This window comes from Bos indicus, chromosome 10, assembly GCF_029378745.1.
Source record: "Bos indicus isolate NIAB-ARS_2022 breed Sahiwal x Tharparkar chromosome 10, NIAB-ARS_B.indTharparkar_mat_pri_1.0, whole genome shotgun sequence".
Lineage (NCBI taxonomy): Eukaryota > Metazoa > Chordata > Mammalia > Artiodactyla > Bovidae > Bos > Bos indicus.
Window position 1 is genome coordinate 73,985,787 of NC_091769.1, and position 20,927 is coordinate 74,006,713.

Below are 20,927 nucleotides of genomic sequence, written 5' to 3' on the forward strand. Positions count from 1 at the left end.
CTTCACTTTCTGGCATGAGGGTGGTGTCATTTACAAACCTAAGGTTCTTGATATTACTCCTGGCAATATTGATTCCAGCTTGTGCTTCATCCAGCCTGGCATTTTACATACTCTGCATATAAGTTAAATAAGCAGGGTGACAATATACAGCTATGACGTACTCATTTCCCAATTTGGAACCAGATTGTTGTTCCATGTCTGGTTCTAACTGTTGCCTCTTGACCTGCATACAGGTTTGTCAGGAGGCAGGTAAGGTGGTCTGGTAATTCCATCTCTTGAAGAATTTTTCACAGTTTGTTGTGCTCCACACAGTCAAAGGCTTTAGCATAGTCAATAAAGCAGAAGTAGATGTATTTTTCTGGAATTCTCTTGCTTTTTCTATGATCCAATGGATGTTGGCAATTTGATCTCTGTGTTTCCTCTGCCTTTTCTAAACCCAGAGTGAATATCTGGAAGTTCTCGGTTCACATGTTGAAGCCTAGCTTGGAGAAGTTTGAGCCTTACTTTGCTAGCGTGTGAGATGAGTGCAATTGTGCAATAGTTTGAACAGTCTTTCCATTGCCTTTCTTTGGGATCACCTAGTGGCTCAGTTGATAAAGAATCTGCCTGCAATGCAGGAGACCTGGGTTCGATTCCTATGTCGGGAAGATCCTCGGGAGAATGGAATGGCAATGCACTCCAATATTCTTGCCTGGAGAATTCCTTGGACACAGAAGCCTGGTGGGTACTGTCAATGGGGTTTCATAGAGTCAGACACAACTGAGTGACTAACACTTTCACTTTCACTCACATCCATACATGACTACTGGAAAAACCATAGCTTTGACTATATGGACTTATATATCTTAGGGTTGCAAAAATTTCTTATATGTTTTTTCCTAGGAGTTTTGTAAAGTTTTACAGTTCAATCTATGATTAATTTTTATACCCACACACATAGTGTGAACTATGGGTTGATGTTCTACTTTATTAATAAAATTCGTTTTGCTCAAGCATACTTATTTGAAAGACTTCAGTTTCCCCCATTAAATTGCTTTGGAATCTTTTTTAAAAAACAAAAACAAACAAAAAAACAGTGGACCATATTTCCGTAGTCCTATTTCTGGACTAAATTCTGTTGATTAATTAGTTTACCTTTTTGCCATTATCAAATTGTTGATCAGTGTAGCTGTATCGTAAGTCTTAAAAGCAGGTAGGTTGGTACTCCCACTTTGTTCTTTTTAAAAATTATTTTGAATATTCTAAGTCCTTATGTTTCCTTATACACCTTAGAGTATGCTTGTCAAATTTTACAAAATGTCTGCTTAAATATTGGTTTAGATTGCATTAAATCAGAATAATTTGGGAAAATTAATATCTTAACAATACTGAGTCTTCTCTAATTTTTTTCTCAGGAATATTTTATTGCTTTTGGTATAGTAGATTGGAATGCCTCCTGTTAAACTTTAGGATATAGGTATATAATTTTCTATATTTGTGACATCTTTGTCAGTTTTTTTCATTAGTATTATGCTGGCCTCATAAAGTGGATTGAGAAATGCTCTCTTTTCCTCTGCTTTCTGGAAGAGTTGTATAGATGTTGGTGTTATTTGACCTTCATAGAACTCTGTACCTCAAAACTGCAGAATGTTTTTTCTTTTTAAGTCACATTATCACAGTGGACTGTATGTTGAGTCATACAAATCTATACACTTACTGATTTTTTTCTTAGTTTCTCTATCAACTAACTACTGAGAAAAGGGTGTCAAAATCTCTAGTTTTGTTTTGAGTTTGTCTGTTTCTCTTTTGAGCTCGGTTAGTTTTTCCATCACATGTTTTGAAACCCTGTTAATAGTTTCATACACACTTATAATTTTTATGTCTTCATGAGTTGATCATTTTATTGTTTTAAAATATAATTCCTCTCTGGTAAAACTACTGTCTTGATGTTAATAGCTGCGTCAACTTCTTTATACTTACAGTTTGAATAACTTATTTTTTAAATCCTTTTGCTTTTAACTTGTCTTGATAACTTGTATTTGTACTTATGGTCATTAAATAATTGGGTCTTGCTTTTTTATTCAGTTTGACAATCTTTACTTTCAAATGTGGTCTTTATTTCATTTGCATCTAATGTGTGGAAATTATTGCATTTAAGTATATCATTTTGCTATTTGCTTTCTAAATGTTGCTTCTGATTTTCATCTTCTGTTGCTCTTACTAGTTTCTTTTTGTGTTAATCATCTATGTGCTTAGTTTTCCATTTAAATTCCTCTAAAATTTTAGCTATACACATTCGTATTTTCTTTTTTCATGGATTTTCTAAGAATTACACATGCATCCTTAGTTTATCACAGTCCACTTAGAGTTAGTATTGTACTGCTTTATGTTTGCTCTTTGTTGTGTGTCACATTATACAACTTTGTGACAGAATAAGTCACTTCCTTCCCCTCTCCTTTGTGCTATTGTTATCTCATGTTTTACTTTTCCACAGTGTCAACTCTCCACTCCCACAGAAGAGTATATACTTTCTTCAGTTGTCTTTCAGAAAAAGTAAAAGGAGAAAACATCCAATATTTTTTATTTTTACTCACATATTTACCATTGCTTTTCAATCCTTCCCTTAGATCTGAGATTTAGTTTGTTGCCAGTTCCCTTTCTTTTGACGAACTTCCTCTAACATTTCTTGAAATGAAGGTCTGATGAATACTCTTTTTATTTACATAAAAATGTATTACTTCACATACTTTTTTGAAGGATGATTTCTCTGGATATAGGATTTAGTGTTGATGTTTTATTTTTGCTTTCAGCTCTTAAACGTATCATTTTGTTGTGTTTTGGCTTCCAATGTCTCTGAGAGATGACAGTTTTGTTTTATTATTTTCTAGTATGCAATGCATTTCTCTTTCTCTTCTTACTTTTAAATATTTTGTTTTATCTTTGATTTTCAGTTACTTGACAATGATGTGCCTCACTGCAGAACTTTTGAGCTAGATTATTAAAATGTTTGATTCTGTATGTTGATTTTTTTCTGTATGTTTTTTCAGCACATTTGGGTGACTCCCAGTTCTTATTTTTTCAAGTACTTTTCTTCCACAGATTTTTGTTTTGTTTTTCCCTCCTTGAAGTCCAGTTATACATATTTCAGACAACTAGATATGCTATCCTTGTTCACTGAGGTTTTGTTTATTTTCTTTCCAAATTTTTTATGTTCTTCAGATTGATTACTTTTTATTGAGCTCCTTCAAAATTCATTGCCATGTCCAACCTGCTAAAAAGCAAACTGAATTTTTTAACTTTGAAGATTTAATTTTCAATTTTAAGTTTATTTAGTTTTTTGAATATTGTTTTCATTTCTCCACTGAAATTATCCTTATTTATGTTCATTATGATCACCCTTTCCTTTGATTCTTTGAAGTTATACAATAGATCCTTTAAAGATGTTGTCTTCTGCATCCAAAATCTGAGTCATCTTGAGGCTAGTTTCAGTTGAATGCTGTTTTTCCTTGGTGATTCACATTTTTCTTGTTTCTTTGTATGTCTAGTGACTTCTGATTGTATACTAGACATTGTGGATCAAATGTTATAAAGATATTGGAGTCTTTAATCTTCCTGTAAAGAGTATTGCTTTTCATTTTAGCCTAGTTTCAACAGTGAAATTACTAGTTGATTCCTTTGAGTATAATGGTTTATAGTTTGTTATGTTGGACTTATTTCAGTTTTACTCAGTCTAATTTCTAGTGTTAGCCCTTCTAAAGTTTGAACAGAAAATCTGGAGTGTCTACCAAGCTACTCTGCCTTGGCCAAATTCAAACTCCTAACTCAGACTCTGCTGGGACAGGCTTCAGACAAAATGTCTAATCAAATTTTTAGTCCTCTAGCTATTACTTTTTCTAATTTTCTTGAATTTTTCCATATGTATACATAGTACAGATTTCAGCCAAATGCTTGAGCTAAATTCATATGCAGATTTTGGAGCTCTCTCTCTCTCTCTCTCTGGGTCTCTCTTTTCTAGGATTTCCTTTTCCATTTCCAGTTGCTCTGGTTGCCTTGAATCCTGCCCTCTGACACCTCAGGTCAATAAGGCTTGTGATTTCTGCCTGAGTCCTTGATGCCCTGTGCCTCATAGACTTAGGAATGCTTTTAGCAGATAAATAGTATAACCATGTAGTCATCCAGTAATGTTTTCTTCTTTAACAAATTAGATCTCCTCTAGTTTCTACCTTCTGTTCACTCTCTATGCCTTCAGATAGTTTAATTTTTTTACATGAATTTATAATTATTATTAGGTTAGTTCAAGTCATGTACTCTGCTGCTGTCATAACTAGAATCTTCAATATTATAACTTTTCCCTAGTGCAGTGATCTTTATGTTACTCATAAAAGTTTTTCCATGTGACTAATTAATATTTAGCTGTTACAAGTGCCATCTCTTTGTTCATATATGAAATGGAGTTGTCAAAACATCTCATACAAGGTATAGGGTGACATAACAAGTGTGCACAGGAGAACCAGTTTGTAATCCTTCCTCTGCCACTAACTAGCTGCCGACATATAGGTATGTGCCTTAAGTAGTCTCAGCCTTTGTTTCTATTCTGTAGAATGAATGAGTTAGGTTATATCAATGTTTTTCAACCTTTAAAAAAATGTCAGGACTTTTATTTTTTCCCAACAGAATCTTATAAAAATATAAACTGAATTAAAGCAAAACAGCCCTGATTGTACAGAGTGTATAGCTCAGCCTGCTCAGAGCAACCACCCACATCTTTACTTTTACCGTGGGTGGCATTGAAGCTCCTTTGTGGAATCCCAGACCTCCACAGAGCATAGTCTGAAAAAAAAATCAAGGTTGATGGTTTATATAAATCTTTTCCTATCCTGTTTGAGTTAAAAAATGACTGGATTATGCATCTAAAAATGTGGTCATTTTTTTAAGGATCTGAGAGGGGCAGTTGTCAGCTTTGACCCTCCCTTTGTGCTTTTTTTCACTTTAACCAACTTCTTGTTCTTATTTCTATCCTTATCCAACCACCCTGGGCAAACACTTGCTGTAGGTACTGAGAAATCTGGTATATTAGGGATTCTTGCAATTGTAGCTAAAATGAGCACTCAGGTACCGCACCACTGAGCACAACCCACCTCTGCATGTCTCCATGTCCCATCTACAATATATGAGCAGTACTTCCCTCCACCTAATTGCTCCTATGTGGGTGGGAAGGAATTAATAAGTTTGGATCTGCACTGATCATTTATAAAGAGTTTCTCCATCTGTAAAATAGCAGCAGACAGGCTTAAGAAAGCCTCTCTTTGCACCACCAGTTGGTGGTTTTGTTGCCTTAAAAGAAACAACAAAATGAGCAGGTGTTGAGCACTGCCCACATCCAGACAGCACTGCCCACATCCAGACAGCACTGCCAACTCTTACAGAGTGCTCCACCTCTAAACTTGGAAAAATGCATAGTGAGGGAAGGAAGCTGATACAACCCACATTGTCAGCTTAATTTTCTCTTATTCCAGCCCTCGTTTCTTTCATCCTTTCCCTGAAACAGTTCTGAGGAGTTTTCAAGTCAGACCCTGCAAGAATAGGCATTCTTCCCTTTGCTTATAAATGGCAGGGCTTCCTAGATGGGTTTCCATATAGGGCACTGCTGTGATGAGGAGTAATAATAATAATCATTAACATTTTTTAGCATATCATATGCCAAGCATTTTTTTCCCCCTTTCATGATTTATCCCACTTAGCCCTATCAACAACTTTAAGATGTAAGGAATATCAAGATAAGGACATTGTAGTTCAGAAAGATTAAGGAACTTGCTTAGATCTCAGACCAGCAAATGGAAGGTCCCAGATTCATAGAGGCAGCTTGACTCCAGATTCTGCCTTCACTGATGTTAGACCTGGACAGGCAGTTTCTGGGCACTGAGACCCCACTTTCCTGTCTTTTCGTTGTGAAAGATGAAGATGGCATTTCCTCTGCCTCTGTTCACAAGAAAAAAAAAAGATTCAGTAAAAATCAAAGGGAGGAATATTCTGATTGCACTGCTATAGAGACTTGGTATTGATGGATCTATAGATAACTCTCTCTTTTCATTCAGTCATGAACTTCCTGTCAGTGCAAGAAGCCCACAGTAGCAACTCAATAGTTTGTAAACAGAGGGAAGGAGCTGGGTGGCCATGCATCAGGAAGATTGCAGAAGAGTCTGACTTTTCTTTGGTGGTGGATACTGAGGTGGTGTCTAAGATATCTCCAAATTCTGTGACTGAGTGAAGTGAACAATCTCAACTTCAAGATGTGTCCACATCCTTGGCATTTGTGCAACATTTTCTCTGTTATTTTAGCAAGCTAATTGGATGAAGAGGTGATGATTTTAATACAAATTTCCATTTGTATTAAATATTATTTCCCAAGTGCTTAGCTTGAAAGAGGTTTGAACTGTGTTTCAGAAAGCACTATCTTATGTCTGAAAATTAAGTGCCACAACTTAGACAAGACTTCAGTCAGTTCAGTTCAGTTCAGTCGCTCAGTCGTGTACGACTCTTTGCAACCCCATGAATTGCTGCACACCAGGCCTCCCTGTCCATCACCAACTCCTGGAGTTCACTCAAACTCACGTCCATTGAGTCGGTGATGCCATCCAGCCATCTCATCCTCTGTCGTCCCCTTCTCCTCCTGCCCCCAATCCTTCCCAGCATCAGAGTCTTTTCCAATGAGTCAACTCTTTGCATGAGGTGGCCAAAGTACTGGAGTTTCAGCTTTAGCATCATTCCTTCCAAAGAACAGCCAGGGCTGATCTCCTTCAGAATGGACTGGTTGGATCTCCTTGCAGTCCAAGGGACTCTCAAGAGTCTTCTCCAACACCACAGTTCAAAAGCATCAGTTCTTTGGCACTCAGCTTTCTTCACAGTCCAACTCTCACATCCATACATGACCACAGGAAAAACCATAGCCTTGACTAGACGGACCTTTGTTGGCAAAGACTTAGTGATTTTCAAAGATTTAAGTTGAATGAAATCCAGATCCACTCTTTAGTTGTTGATGCAGACTCATTACAAGGAAAGTAGCAGCTGGGAACTTTCAAAAAGGTAAGAATCAAATTTTGAATTTGAGAAAATAACTGATTGGTGAGAGAACATGGAAAATAATGTGGCAAAACCATTGACCTGGAAACCTGGAGACCTCCATTTGGTCCTGGCTTGGTATACACTTTGCCTCTTTGGGTTTTGGTTTCTCTTTGTGAAAATGAGAGAATAGATGGATCCTCATGAAAATCCTTTCTAACCCAACCTATGTGATTTTATGTTCTTAATGACCAAACACAGTTGTATAGATTTTGACCAGGATTTTTTTCCTTCAAGCAAGAGATGACAGAAGGAGCATAATGTGGTCATAATAATATTGATGCTGGAGCCAGACCACCTGGGTTTGAATCCTGGTTACAATGTTTATTAATGTTTGCCTGTTATCACTGTGGCAAATTACTGACCTCATGATGCCTCAGTTTCCCCATTCACAGAATGGGGATAATAAAGTACTGATTTCATTGGGTTATTGTGAGGAGTAAATAAGTTATCAGATGTAACTTTCTAGAATAGTGCCTGGCTCATGATCAATGCTGTATATGGGATTGCTTTTATTGTTATAATAGCACCACTATTGACTTCTGTTGCTACCAGTGGGTTTTTAGGAGAGATGATAGGTTTCATTTTTAGACAGAGAATTTCCTGAGATCCTTGAGGACTGAGGCTTAGAATAGCATGTGCAGTTGCATTTAGAATCCCATGAGGAGAATGGACCAGTTATACTGCAGCCTGGGTGCGTTCACTCTCATATAGGGTGACTCTTCTTCCCACTGCTCTCTCCTCACAAAGGAAGCAATGTCCTGGCAGATTTCAGAGTGGGAATGGCAAAACCCCCTCTCGCGCACTCTGGAAAGTAATCTAGATATGGCTCTAGTGTCCTGAGGCAATAATGTCTGATGATTTGTGCACTGACCAAGAACAGAGGTTCTATGTTCAAGTCCCAGCTTTGTTACTTTGCTAACTTTTTTGCCTAAGATAAGTTACTTAATCTCTTTATGCCTCTGTTTCCTATCTCTAAAATGAGAGTAATAATAATTATCCCTACTTCATGGTGTTGCTGTGGTGATTAAATGGAATAATATATGTGAAGTCCCCAGAAGACACCTGGCATATAGTCTATGTTTAGTTAATGGGAAACATTATAATTACTGTTATGATTATGCAACAGGGAAGAGTAATTTTAAGTTTATGCTGGATCTGTTTCTGTGACTTTAACCCTTCTTTGGTATTATAAGAATACATAATGGTCTGCCTCAGGGAGATAACCTGAGCAGCCCAACTGTGAAGGATTTTAAGGAAGTGAAACTAGCACATCCCCCTGCATTCTAGGGGACATTTATAAGGACTGAATAGTCTTTTTACTTTGTTTCCTCACCCCGCTCTGCCCCCTGCCCCCCAACCTCTGATCTATAAAGAACCTGGCAACCAGGCCCTGACATGATAGCCTGCCAACTTCTTGGTCAGCCGACTCTCCGATTAAAGTCTCTTCCTTGCCGCAACCCTTTGAGAATCGGATTCATTGGCCTGTCGTGCAGCGGGCAGAGCAAGCTTGGACTCGGTAATGGTTATTATATTGAGTGAGGAGAATCTGTGCTCTGTGGATGATCAGTGACTCACTGGGAAAAAAATCAGGGACCCCACACTGTTAAATTAATGAATTCTAATTCTTAATTTTATATATGAGGAGATACTTGTGGACTAACTCACTTAATTTGAAACTGATGACTTTTGACTCTGAAAAGTTTTAATAGTAAAACAATAGTATATATTAATGATATTAGTCACTATTAATACAATTAATATATGTTAATGTAATTAATGTAATTAAGTATATTAATAGTATGTAACTTAATAGTAATACAGTTCAGTCCAGTTGCTCAGTTGTGTCTGACTCTTTGTGACCCCATGGACTGCTGCATGCCAGGCTTCCCTGTCCATCACCAACTCCCAGAGCCTACTCAAACTCATGTTCATTGAGTTGGTGATGCCATCCAACCATCTCATCCCCTGTTGTCCCCTTCTCCTCCCACCTTCAATCTTTCCCAGCATCAGGGTCTTTTCCAATAAGTCAGTTCTTCGCATCAGGTAGCCGAAGTATTGGAGTTTCAGCTTCAACATCAGTCCTTCCAATGAACACCCAGGACTGATCTCCTTTAGGAGGGCCAGTTGGATCTCCTTGCAGTCCAAGGGACTCTCAAGAGTCTTCTCCAACACCACAGTTCAAAAGCATCAATTCTTTGGCACTCAGCTTTCTTTATAGTCCAACTCTCACATCCATACATGACTACTGGAAAAACCATAGCTTTGACTAGACGGACCTTTGCTGGCAAAGTAATGTCTCTGCTTTTTCATGTGCTGTCTAGGTTGGTCATAACTTTTCTTCCAAGGAGTAAGTGTCTTTTAATTTCATGGCTAAAGTCACCATCTGCAATGATTTTGGAGCCCAAAAAATAAAGTCTGTCACTGTTTCCATTGTTTCCCCATCTGTTTCCCATGAAGTGATAGGATAGATGCCATGATTTTAGTTTTAAGCCAACTTTTTCACTCTCCTCTTTCACTTTCATCAAGAGGCTCTTTAGTTTTTCTTCGCTTTCTGCTGTTAAGTATGGTGTGGGGTCATCTGCATATCTGAGGTTATTGATATTTCTACTGGCAATCTTGATTTCAGCTTGTGCTTCATCCAGCCCAGCATATCGCGTGATGTACTCTGCATATAAGTTAAATAAGTAGGGTGACAAAATATAGCCTTGACGTACTCTTTTCCCGATTTGGAACCAGTCAGTTGTTCCATGTCCAGTTCTAACTGTTGCTTCTTGGCCTGCATACAGATTTCTCAGGAGGCAGGCCATGTGGCCTGGTATAGTAATACTAATGGAATACAAATGGCCTAGCAGTACACATGGAATGGAATCTCAGAGTTGGAAAAAGTGCCAGTGGATGTCTAATACAGCCACTTCTCCAGTACAAATATCCCCCTGAGTACCTCCCAGGCGTGTAGATGGTCCTATACTCTAAAGGTGGGGAAAGTTTAGTTTTGGTCTTTTGGTCCTGTTAGTCTATGGATCTCTTCCATATGTAATGGTCCATCCCATGCTAGAGAACTATGACTAGCACACTGAGACTTGAGGAGACTGTTTATTGTAATGGTGTTCTATTGGATGGTAATGAAATCTCTTCTAACACTTAGCTTTCAATGTCTTGCCATGGGTCTGGTCCCAGATAACAATAAAATTGAGTGAGCTGAAAACAATATGCTCTTAAGTCATTGGATCAGCTACTCCATAAAAGAGAGAAATAGATTGAATGTTGACACCTGTCAGGTAGAAAGTTTGGAGTCAGAGAATTTAGATCCAGAAAAGACCTGGAAAATGATCCATACATTAGAAGTGACCCACAAATGAAGAAACAGGGTCAGAGAGATGGAGTCTCAGCCGCATAGACTCAGCTAGCTAATATGAGCGAGCACAAAGAATAAGAGTTCTTTCTACCACCTCTCTCCGATTCTCCAGCAGAGTGATTAGAAGTGTGACCTCTAGAGACAGACTGCCTTGTTTCAAATTTTGGTTCTACCTTCTCCTGGCAGTGTGATCTTCAGACAGTTGTAGACTTTTCTCTGCCTCAATTTTCATATGTGAAAGATGGGAACAATAATAGAGGTTTTGTGTGGACGAAATGAGATATGTATAAGACACTTAGGACACTTCCTGGCACATTAAAGACATTCAATAATTGCTTCCAAAGAGCCTCAGGAAAATCAGCTCTTAAGCCAGAGAGTAAATGTTTTGGCCAGGTGAGTGTTTTCAAATATTTTCTCTTGCTTAAAATACGGCCTTTAAATTTCTTCCTAGCCTCTAATTCTTAACTGATCTTCAGGACCCACTGTCCTGTTAACAACCATATCCTTCCCTGGAACCACTGTGAGTTTTGGATGAAAAGAGGAAATGTTTAAAAAATAATTCCCTATTATTTATATTTCCAGTCCATATTCAGCAGATATTTACCGTGTCATCTGCCCTGTGCCTGACACAGAGAGAGTGCCTGCAGGGACACAGGGGTGGGTGGTCTTATGTGCTTCTTATCCTCAGGGTGTGTGCAAGTTAGATGGAACGGTTGGCAGTTAAATAGGTAATTTCTGCCACAAAGCTGGAGGAGGCACTGGCAGGACAGGCTAGAGCGTGATTTTACAGCACATGGAAGGAGCCTTAAATCCCTAAAGTTGACTTAAGAGATCAAGGAAGGACTCTCTGGAAGAAGTGATACCTCTGCTGAGACCTTAGTGGTGAGCTGGATTCTTGACTAGTTTAGATGGGGACTGGAGAAGAATATTCCCGACACAGGGATCATGTGTGAGTGTTGGGGGTGAGAGAAGGGCTCAGGCTTGAGAGAAAACACTGGGTATTCATCAATCCAGTCAACATTCAACAAGTGTTTAATTAAGTACTTACTCCTCAGCATGCATTGTTTTACATACTATAGAGACATCAGATAACAAAACAGGGGATATCTTTATTTTTACGGAATTTATTGGGGAGAGGAAAGAAAAAAATATCAAGTGCAGGGAACAGAACTCCTTCAGGTCAGTCACTCAGTCATGTCTGACTCTTTGCGACCCTGTGGACTGCAGCACGCCAGGCCTCCCTGTCCATCACCGACTCCTGGAGCCTACTCAAATTCATGTCCATCGTGTCGGTGATGCCATCCAACCATCTCATCCTCTGTCGTCCCCTTCTCTTCTAGCCTTCAATCTTTACCAGCATCAGGGTCTTTTCAAGTTTGTCGGTTCTTTGCATCAGGTGGCCAAAGTATTGGAGTTTCAGTTTCAGCATCAGTCCTTCCAATGAATATTCAAGATTTATTTCCTTTAGGATGGACTGATTGGATCTCCTTGCAGTCCAAGGGACTCTCAAGAGTCTTCTCCAACAGCACAGTTAAAAGCATCAGTTCTTCAGCACTCAGCCTTCTTTATAGTCCAACTCTCACATCCATACACGACTACTGGAAAAACCATAGCTTTGACTAGGTGGACTTTTGTGGGTAAAGTAATGTCTCTGCTTTTTAATATGCTGTCTAGGTAAGTCCACAAAGATCCTTAAGGTAGAACAATCAGGGAAGTGTTTAGGATGAAGTCAAACTGAGACCGCAAAGTTGAGAGGAGTCAGCCAGGTAAACACCTGGGGAGGGAGGGTTTCTGGCAGAAGGAACAACATGGGCAAGGGCAGGAATGATCAGATACTGCTGGAGAAACGAAGAGGACTGACCAGTGCGCGGGGTGGGGGAAGTGGTACGAATGATTCAGAGCGTCTGGGTTGGGTTGTTGGCGATGGAGAAAGGGATTTCTAGTATAAACTAGTTATTCATTATTTTTTAAGACACATACAATGTGGTGTCGCTTTTCAAATCTGGGAAGCTTTTGGAAGATCTCAGTAGCTAATATCTCTTTTCTGAACTGGGTCTTCACTCTGTGTGTTAATAGCTGAGATGAGGCAAAGAGCATATTTTTCATCACCACCAGCTAGAAATACACATAAGATACACGTGTGTCCAGATGCTGGTCCTATTCCCAGTCGTGAGCACATGTCAGCAGCATAATGACCCAGCAGGCTGCCCAGCTCAACAAGAGGGCTCAGTATGTTGGTTACAGGGTGCTGGCAGGGGGGCGGCACAGGGAAGGGGGTACCAGTGTTCTCTTTGACCTCTAGCACAGTAGTTCTAATTACCCTTCTGAGCTTTCTTTCCCTGTTTCATTCTTTTGGACTCAAAACTTGTGTTTCAAAAGTGCTTTAAATTCTTTCTACCCACCTTTGGTCTGCTTTGATCCAGATTAATTGGCCACTGTTTCTCTGGATTACCTGTCTCTGTTTTCTTGGGGGCCCCATAGAAGACTCATGGCTCTTGTTTGCTTCCAGTTAACAGCTTCGGAGATGATGAGGAGCTGTCCACATCTTCTGACAGTGATGAGGAGGTGATCAAACAATTTGAGATTTCTGTGTCCCGGTCCCAGAGTTTCCGCTTGGGAGCATCTGAGAAAGGAAAGCAGACAGGATTGGAGCATAAACCAAAACCCAGTCACTGTCTCTCCACCCACAAAGAAGACAGCACAGGAGTGTCCACCTGCAAAGGTATTCTTTGCATCAAACCTTTCCTTTATCTAGACCAGGTATGTCTAATGGTAAGAATGATTTTGAGTCACTGCACTGGTATTTGCGAGTCCAGAGAGGAGAGCAAAAAGAAGAGGGATGTCCAGAAGGTGGGACAGGGCAAAAGGGCTGCTTCAGATCTTCCAAGGAGCCTCATGCAGAGAGAATGGATCAGCAGTACCAAAGTCTTAATCCTGAATTGTGGAAACCCCTTCCTTCCTCACAGTTTACTGCTTTGTACATTTTGACAGCTAATGACTAGAATGGTATTTTTTAAGGTTTATAAAATTTCATTCCATTCTGACAAGCACAAAAATGTTATATACATGTCTGCTGATGTTGCACTTCTGTGTCTTTCCTCCCATTTGAAAATGTAGGATCCATTTTCCATATATCTATGTAACCTCAGGAGATAGGTTGTATTATTAAAACAATAGGTATGTTTTACCTTCCAAATAAAAATAATGTGTTTTCATAATATTGAATAATCTTTTTTAAACAACATGTACCCTGCACACTCTCCCTCATGCCCTGTAGTTTCTGGAGCCCAGCCTGTATTAGAATCTTGGGTATGAGCAGGTCTCTTGCCACCCTCCATCTTCATATTAAGTGTACTTTTCACAAAGGGAGAGGGGGACACTCAGGGCAGGGTGAGCACAGCCTGTGACTGTGAGTAAGGCTTGTCAAGGGTCCTTCTCCCTGCCCACCAGGCACACAAAAGAAGCTAGGGAAAGAACAGTATGATATTTCTTAGTGCTTTCCACAGCAAAGGTCTCTATCTCTCTGACTCCTTTATGCCCAGAACCCTGAATGGCATGGGACGTTGAAACAGGGAACAGTCTGTGAAGTGTATCTGGTAAAAAAAAAAAAAAGAAAGAAGCCAGAGAAAATGTCAAGCTGTCTACCATAGTGACCTGGTCTAAAATGACCTGGGTTCTCTAATCTTTTTCTTCTTTCCTCTGGGGCTGTGGTTCATCCAACCAATGGGGTCATAGTTGGTCTTCCTTGTTTTTCAGCACTTAGTAGTAGGAAGACAAAAAGGAGAATGTAGAACTGAGAGACGATAACAGAGAAGAAATTTCTGATTTGATGATACGGATGAAGTGGGCAAAAAAAGAACAAAGGAGGCAGAAAGGAAAATTAACAAATGAGCCCTAGTTTTTAGCAGGAATATAATAATTTGTGGATCTAATGTAATTTTACTTATTTACATGGGCCACGTAGCATTTTATTGCTCGTCTTTTTAGCCCAGGTAAGCCAAGAGATAAACACTCAGTGTAACCAAAGGATAGTAACAGTTGCCAGAGGCCCTCTGTAATCTCCTCACCCTCTCTCCTGTTTGGTTTTTCTCTGCTGTTACATCACAGCACTCTTCTCTCTCCACTGAGAGGGCAAATGTTAGCTAATGAAAGTTAATCGCAGTTGATCCCCTATGAGTAGCTTGTTTAATTCTAAAGCTAATGGCCCCATTTCCCAGAGGCCTAAGTGTCTAGATTTTGATTTATACAAACACACTGTTCTGAGAATTCTGACAAACACTCTAGCCCTCCACCTTCCTGGAATTAGCAGCAACTTTTGTCGTAACTGGCATGATTCTGAGTTTTTTGACAGATCGTGATAGAAAGGCTACATTTTTCTCTACCGGAGGGTGGAATGAGTCTACTACACTGAATGAATTACCTGTACATTTTGAAGAAAATCAGCAGGAGTTTTCATAAGAATGATTAACTGCATGCTAAATTTTAGGTTATCAAATGCCATGGAAATGTTAATGTAATTTTTATTGCGTGATTTTTTCTGTGTCATTTCTTTTTGTTCATTTTTAGATCATTGAATTTGTGTCAGCAGTAAAGAATAATGAAAAGATTAAGCATGCACCCCAGAGAGAATTTTTTTAACTCCTATTCTCTATTTAGCTATTTTCCCCTCTACCTTAAACATGTTTTTCTAAGATCAAATTTGCATGCGTGCATGCTAAGTTGCTTCAGTTGTGTCTGACTCTTTGCGATCCTAGGGACTGTAGGCCACCAGGCTCATCAGTCCTTAGGATTCTCCAGGCAAGAATACTGGAATGGATTGCCATGCCCTCCTCCAGGGGATCTTTCCCACCCAGGAATAGAACCCTCATCTCTTATGTCTCCTGCGTTGGCAGGTGGGTTCTTTACTACTAGTACCACCTGGGAAGCCCCAAGATCAAATTTAATTGTAGACAATTCTTTCACTTAAAGGGTGCATTCAGAATGTAGAACCAGTGAAATTCGAGATCTAAACCCACTTAAAACCTTCATCATATTCCAGCTAAGTTCTCTCTTGTCTCACATATCTGATTTAGTGTTATTGTGAATTAGTTGTCACTGTATTCCTGATAATGTCAAAGAGGGCTTGTCCTAAGTGATCTGAATCAGGAGCTGTGCATGAGGTCTCTGTGAATGTTAGATGGGCTACAGAATAATAGCCCACTTATTGGACTTTTTGTTTATTTTGACCAAAGCCTTATTTTTGTTTGTGAAATATTTAGTTCTTAAGATGTTTCATAGTAGCTAATCATTACCTTCTTGGTGTCACTTAAAACAAGCCAGTTATCCCGTGTGTGTGTGTGTGTGTGTGTGTGTGTGTGTGTGTATTTTAAGAGACTTATTGCAAAGAATTGGCTTATGTGATTGTGGGAGCTCTGAAATCCACTGTTCAGAAGGAGAGGCTGAAACTCAGGAAGGAACTGAAGCTTCAGTCTATAGATGAAATTGCTTCTCCTCCGGGAATGCCTCAGTTCTCCTCTTAAGGCCTTTCAAGGGACTGATTATGTTAGGATAATCCCCTCTACTGAAAGTCAACTTTAATTATATCTACAAAATGCCTTCACAGCAACTCCTAAATTAACATTTGATTGAATAATTGAGGCCTATAGCCAAGCTGACACATAAAATTGACCATCACGAATGGTAGGCCAAAGTATGGGTGATGGAGAGAAGGGTCTTGTAGTAGAAAAGAAAGCATAAAAGGATAATAGGTTTATATTCCATCAAAGTGGGATATGGACTAAAAAATTTCCTCTCATAAAATAAATATGGTTGATGTGACACAATTATGCTCTATAATTTCTAAGAAGCCAGGGTACATTTCTCGACAACAGGTGATTACTTTTCTGTATGTGTTTAAGGTGACATGACCTTCTTTAATTTAAAGCATGTGAAGATGCTTTATGTAACAGTGAATAACCCTTCCCCCTCCTTGCAACTTGACTTGTCCCCCAGATTTGCCTTTCTAATTCATTCCTTGCTTGTCTGTCAAGGAAAATGGTTTGTTACATTAATATAGTTCTTATGTTTTTCAGTTATGAATAGCATTTTAAGGCTTTAATGTAGCTTTTGAAAATTCTCTTATTACTGATCTAAGTATTATCACTGTAGGAGTTGAAGTCATGAGACAATTTTATGGGGGTAATTTCTTGGCAGAGTTAGATTTTGTGCTGAGATCCTGCTGGGCACCACACACGTTGATGGATGACCCACTGTTTAACGGGACATTTTAGTGTTCATGTATGTGAGGAATGGATGGGCTAATTAGAGCCTGAGAAGAAAATTCTGCTTTGTGTTATAGGGTTTTGCAAATGGAATAACCCTTGTTCCGTCATTTTCTGGGTCTTGTGTGTGTGTGTGTGTGTGTGTGTGTGTGTGTTTGCCAAATAACTGAAAGTATGAATGTCAAGATTTTAGGTATCCTATGAGAGTATTTCCAAGAGGCCTGAAGTGAATTATTAAGAAAAACAAGGCAGATGGAGAACTTCTCAATGGCTTGCCATGATTTGGCAAAATCCCAAATGAGGGGTTGGATTTTGTGCCCTGAAAACCAAGTCTTCCCAAAGATTGTTATATCTGGTCTGCAGAGGGTGATGATGTGTTTTTAAGTTTATGTGTTTATTGTAGGTGGGTCAAATATTGTCTGCTAAACCACTGTCCACACTGCTCCATATTGCTACACATCTGGCTGTTTCAAGTATCTGTTATCTGCGTAGCCTTGAAAGCTACTTGAGATTTAATAAAACCCACTTTGAGTCTGAAGGAGGCAGAGAAGATTCAGGAGTTGTTGGGACTTTGGATGGACAGGAAGGAAAGGAGAGGAGGAAGGGCTTGAAGACCGCTGTGAACAAAAATACACAACTGTTGTTTTCATGGACAAGACTGCAGTATATGGATGTTGCTTAGCAGCTTCAAGGACCTTATGTTCTAGCTCAGATTTTTAGACCAATGGTGGGAACAACTGCTATTATACAGTGTGTAAATAAGAGCTGAGTTTGTCATCCTCACGAATCCTGTCTATATCTCTAATTTTCCATCATCCTGGGAGTAGGGGACACTGGAGAAGAGTAGAGGCCAAAGAGAAAAGACATCCTTGGCTACTTTCTGGATGTGGGAGGCAATTTAGGGTGAAAGCTATTGCTTAGGAAGAACAGGAAGACCCTGCCAGTTTTTCCTTATTATCTGAGGGTAACCTGGTTGTCAAGGAAGAGGAAGGGGATGAACAGGGTAAGGGAGCACTGAGAGAGAAGAGAATGACACTAAGGGCTGAGAAAGACTCTGAGTCTAAACGAGTCAGGGAAGATTTGGGAGTTGTCGGGACTTCAGATGGACAAGAAGGAAAGGAGAGGAGCGAGGGCTTGAAGACTGCTGTGAACAAAAACATACAGCTGGTGTTTTCATGGCCAATGAGACCACAGATGTCTACGAGTTTGGTGGTAGTACTGAGTGGGCTTTGCTGGGCTGGATGAGGCCAGACAGGTAAGCAAGGCTAATATTTATGGAAAGGCTGGTGGTTGCTAGACAGATATTATTTCACATGTTCACAGTGAATTTCTGATGGGTTTTCCCAATGACTCAGTGGTTAAAGAACCTGCTTGCAATGCAGGAGATTCAGGAGACTTGGGTTCGATCCCTGGGTGGGGAGATCCCTTGGAGGAGGAAATGGCAACCCATTCCAGTATTCTTGCCTGGAGAATTCCATGTACAGAGGAGCCTGGTGGGCTATGGTCCATGGGGTTACAAAGAGTCGAACATGATTGAGTAAGCAAACACACATAGACAAGGAAAAAAAAGAACTTCAAAAATTGTTCAAGTTCTTAATACAGAACTTGGATTTTAAACCCAGATCCTCTGAATCCAGGGGCTTCCCAGGTGGCACTAGTGGCATTAGTGGTAAAGAATCTGCCTGCCAATGCAAGAGATACAAGACATGTGGATTTGATCACTGGGTTCAGAAGATCCCCTGGAGGAGGAAATGACAACCCACTCCAGGATTCTTGCCTGGAAGATTCCATGGACAGAGGAGGCTAGTGGGTTATAGTTCATGGAGTTGTGAAGAGTTGGACTTATTTTATCCTTCTAACATAATGTACATCCTAAATATGCTCATATTATCATAAAGCATTCAGTCTTCTTGTATCCTATATAATGAACTAATGGGTTTTGGTTTTATGGGGCAAGTTTATCCACCATATAGATGAAAGTGTGTTTCAGCAGATGTTATTTAATGGGTTTTGTTTTAGCAAACTTGATTGGGGTAGTTGCTATTGCCCATTTTCTCTAGATAAAAAGATGAAACATGATAATACATTTGAAAGAATTTCCTTTTTGCAAATTTAGGTTTGGATGGAGCCAGACAACTGACTTATTCTGAGAATCTGTCTTATGGTGAAGATGATCCCATCTCTGCCCACTCACAGTCCACTTGTGAGCTGGGGGGCACCAGGCACCATGGTGTACCTCCTGGAGAGACCAGCGTGGTCCATAGCCTCAGCCGGCAGTCCACAGAGGGCAGCCTGGAGATGGAGACAGCTTTTAATAACCGGGGATTTGAAGATTCCTATGCTACTGACAGCTCCTCTGTGTGGAGTCCAGAGGCAAGTTGTTTGTTTTTCCTTGCTTGAATATTGTCTGCCCCCTGGTTCGTTGTTCCCCTTCTCCTCCCCGTTCTTCTCCTCCTTTTCTCCACTCCCTTTAAGAAGAAAATTTTTCCAAAAAGGAAGCATTGCTTTGAAAAACAAACACCTAAACAGCCTTTAATGGAAATGTATTTTTTATTTAGATAACCAAGTCCCAGTTCCTATGTGTGCCACTAAAAAAATCATATATAAGTGAAATCTATCAAAATGGAAAATGAAGCATTGGTGGCAGATTGAACCCAGCAATGATCAGGCTTCTTTTTTTATATAAAGGAGTTTTTAGTTCTTTAGGGAGGCTGGATTCGGAGAAGGCAATGGCACCCCACTCCAGTACTCTTGCCTGGAAAATCCCATGGACAGAGGAGCCTAGTAGGCTGCAGTCCATGGGGTCGCTAAGAGTCAGACACTACTGAATGACTTCACTTTCACTTTTCACTTTCATGCATTGGAGAAGGAAACGGCAACCCACTCCAGTGTTCTTGCCTGGAGAATCCCAGGGGCAGGGGAGCCTGGTGGGCTGCCGTCTATGGGGTTGCACAGAGTCAGACACGACTGAAGTGACTTAGCATAGGGAGGCTGGATTATTTCCTTCATAGTTTCAATTAAATGGAGTCTCTCTCTATTTTTTTATACCAAATCTTAAATTATGAATTTTTGAATATGAGAATTATTTGGGAATGAAATGAAAAATACAGTGGCCCTGCAAATGAAATTATACAAGGTGTTATGCTGAAGATCTTACAGTATGAACATATTTATTAGGTCCAAATTGAGCTGAAGTTCTAGGAGATGGCCTTAGTCAGTCATGTCTCTCTGTCCACTGACTTTGCTTTTTGGATAAATCTCTGATAAAATATACATTGCCTAATTTCTTTTCCAGTTGAAACTTACTCCCAAATATGCCTAAGCATCCAGAAGTATGACTGGAGGATTGCTCAGATTCATGTTCATTGAGTCACTGATACTATCTAACCATCTCATCTCATCCTCTGCTGCCCTCTTCTCCTTTTGCCTTCAATCTTTGCCAGCATCAGGGTCTTTTCCATGAGTCGGCTCTTGGCATCAGGACCAAAGTATTGGAGCTTCAGCATCAGTCCTTCCATTTAATATTCAGGGTTGATTTCCTTTAGGATTGACTGGTTTGATCTCCTTGCATGACTTTAAGAGATATTAAATATTCTAATATTTAATATGTCTAATACCTACTTTGAAATTAATGTTGATAAAATAACTCATGTAGTTATATACAAATTTGTGTGAATAGAGGAAGGAGAAGGGTAGATGGATTTTGTTAGCATCAGTCTGCCTGAGAAAATAAACAGGATGAATCTCTTATTAGAACCTGGACTGTCATACACACCAAATGCTCGTCAAGGAGGAGAAAAAAAAAAATCACAGAAAATTATGTTTCAAAGCCTGACTGTTAAGGTACTGGAGCACATAGAGAAAGCATAAGGAGATGACACAGGGATATGTGTACTCTGTGTAGAGTATTGCTGAAGTCCAGGGATGGCAACTCAGATACGTGGTTTGTGGCTGGTTAAAAGAAAGCCTTCATATAGAGACCCTCAAAGCTATCTATAGTATACATTTTATTTAAAAAAAAGTCTGCTTCCTACTGGTTTACTGCCAAGAATCAGATCAAATCCCACACACTAACATTCAACATTTAAAAATACGATTCTTTTTGGCTCTCTCACCACATAAACAAAACAGAACTGTTTACCTGCCTATTGACAGTCTGTCCCCTTGATAACCGTACCACTGGGCTTGGAATCACTTTCTCCAGGCAACCT

At 39.6% G+C, this 20,927-nt stretch overlaps 1 protein-coding gene across 1 annotated transcript in view; it reads left to right on the top strand.

Moving 5' to 3' along the window:
• Nucleotides 1-20,927, top strand: part of SYT16 (synaptotagmin 16) — a 308,143-nt gene that overhangs the window by 249,766 nt on the left and 37,450 nt on the right. The window contains exons 3-4 of the mRNA XM_070797699.1: nucleotides 12,966-13,178; nucleotides 18,833-19,089. Of these exons, the coding sequence (XP_070653800.1) occupies nucleotides 12,966-13,178; nucleotides 18,833-19,089 (470 nt within the window). The remainder of the gene's footprint in view (nucleotides 1-12,965; nucleotides 13,179-18,832; nucleotides 19,090-20,927) is intronic.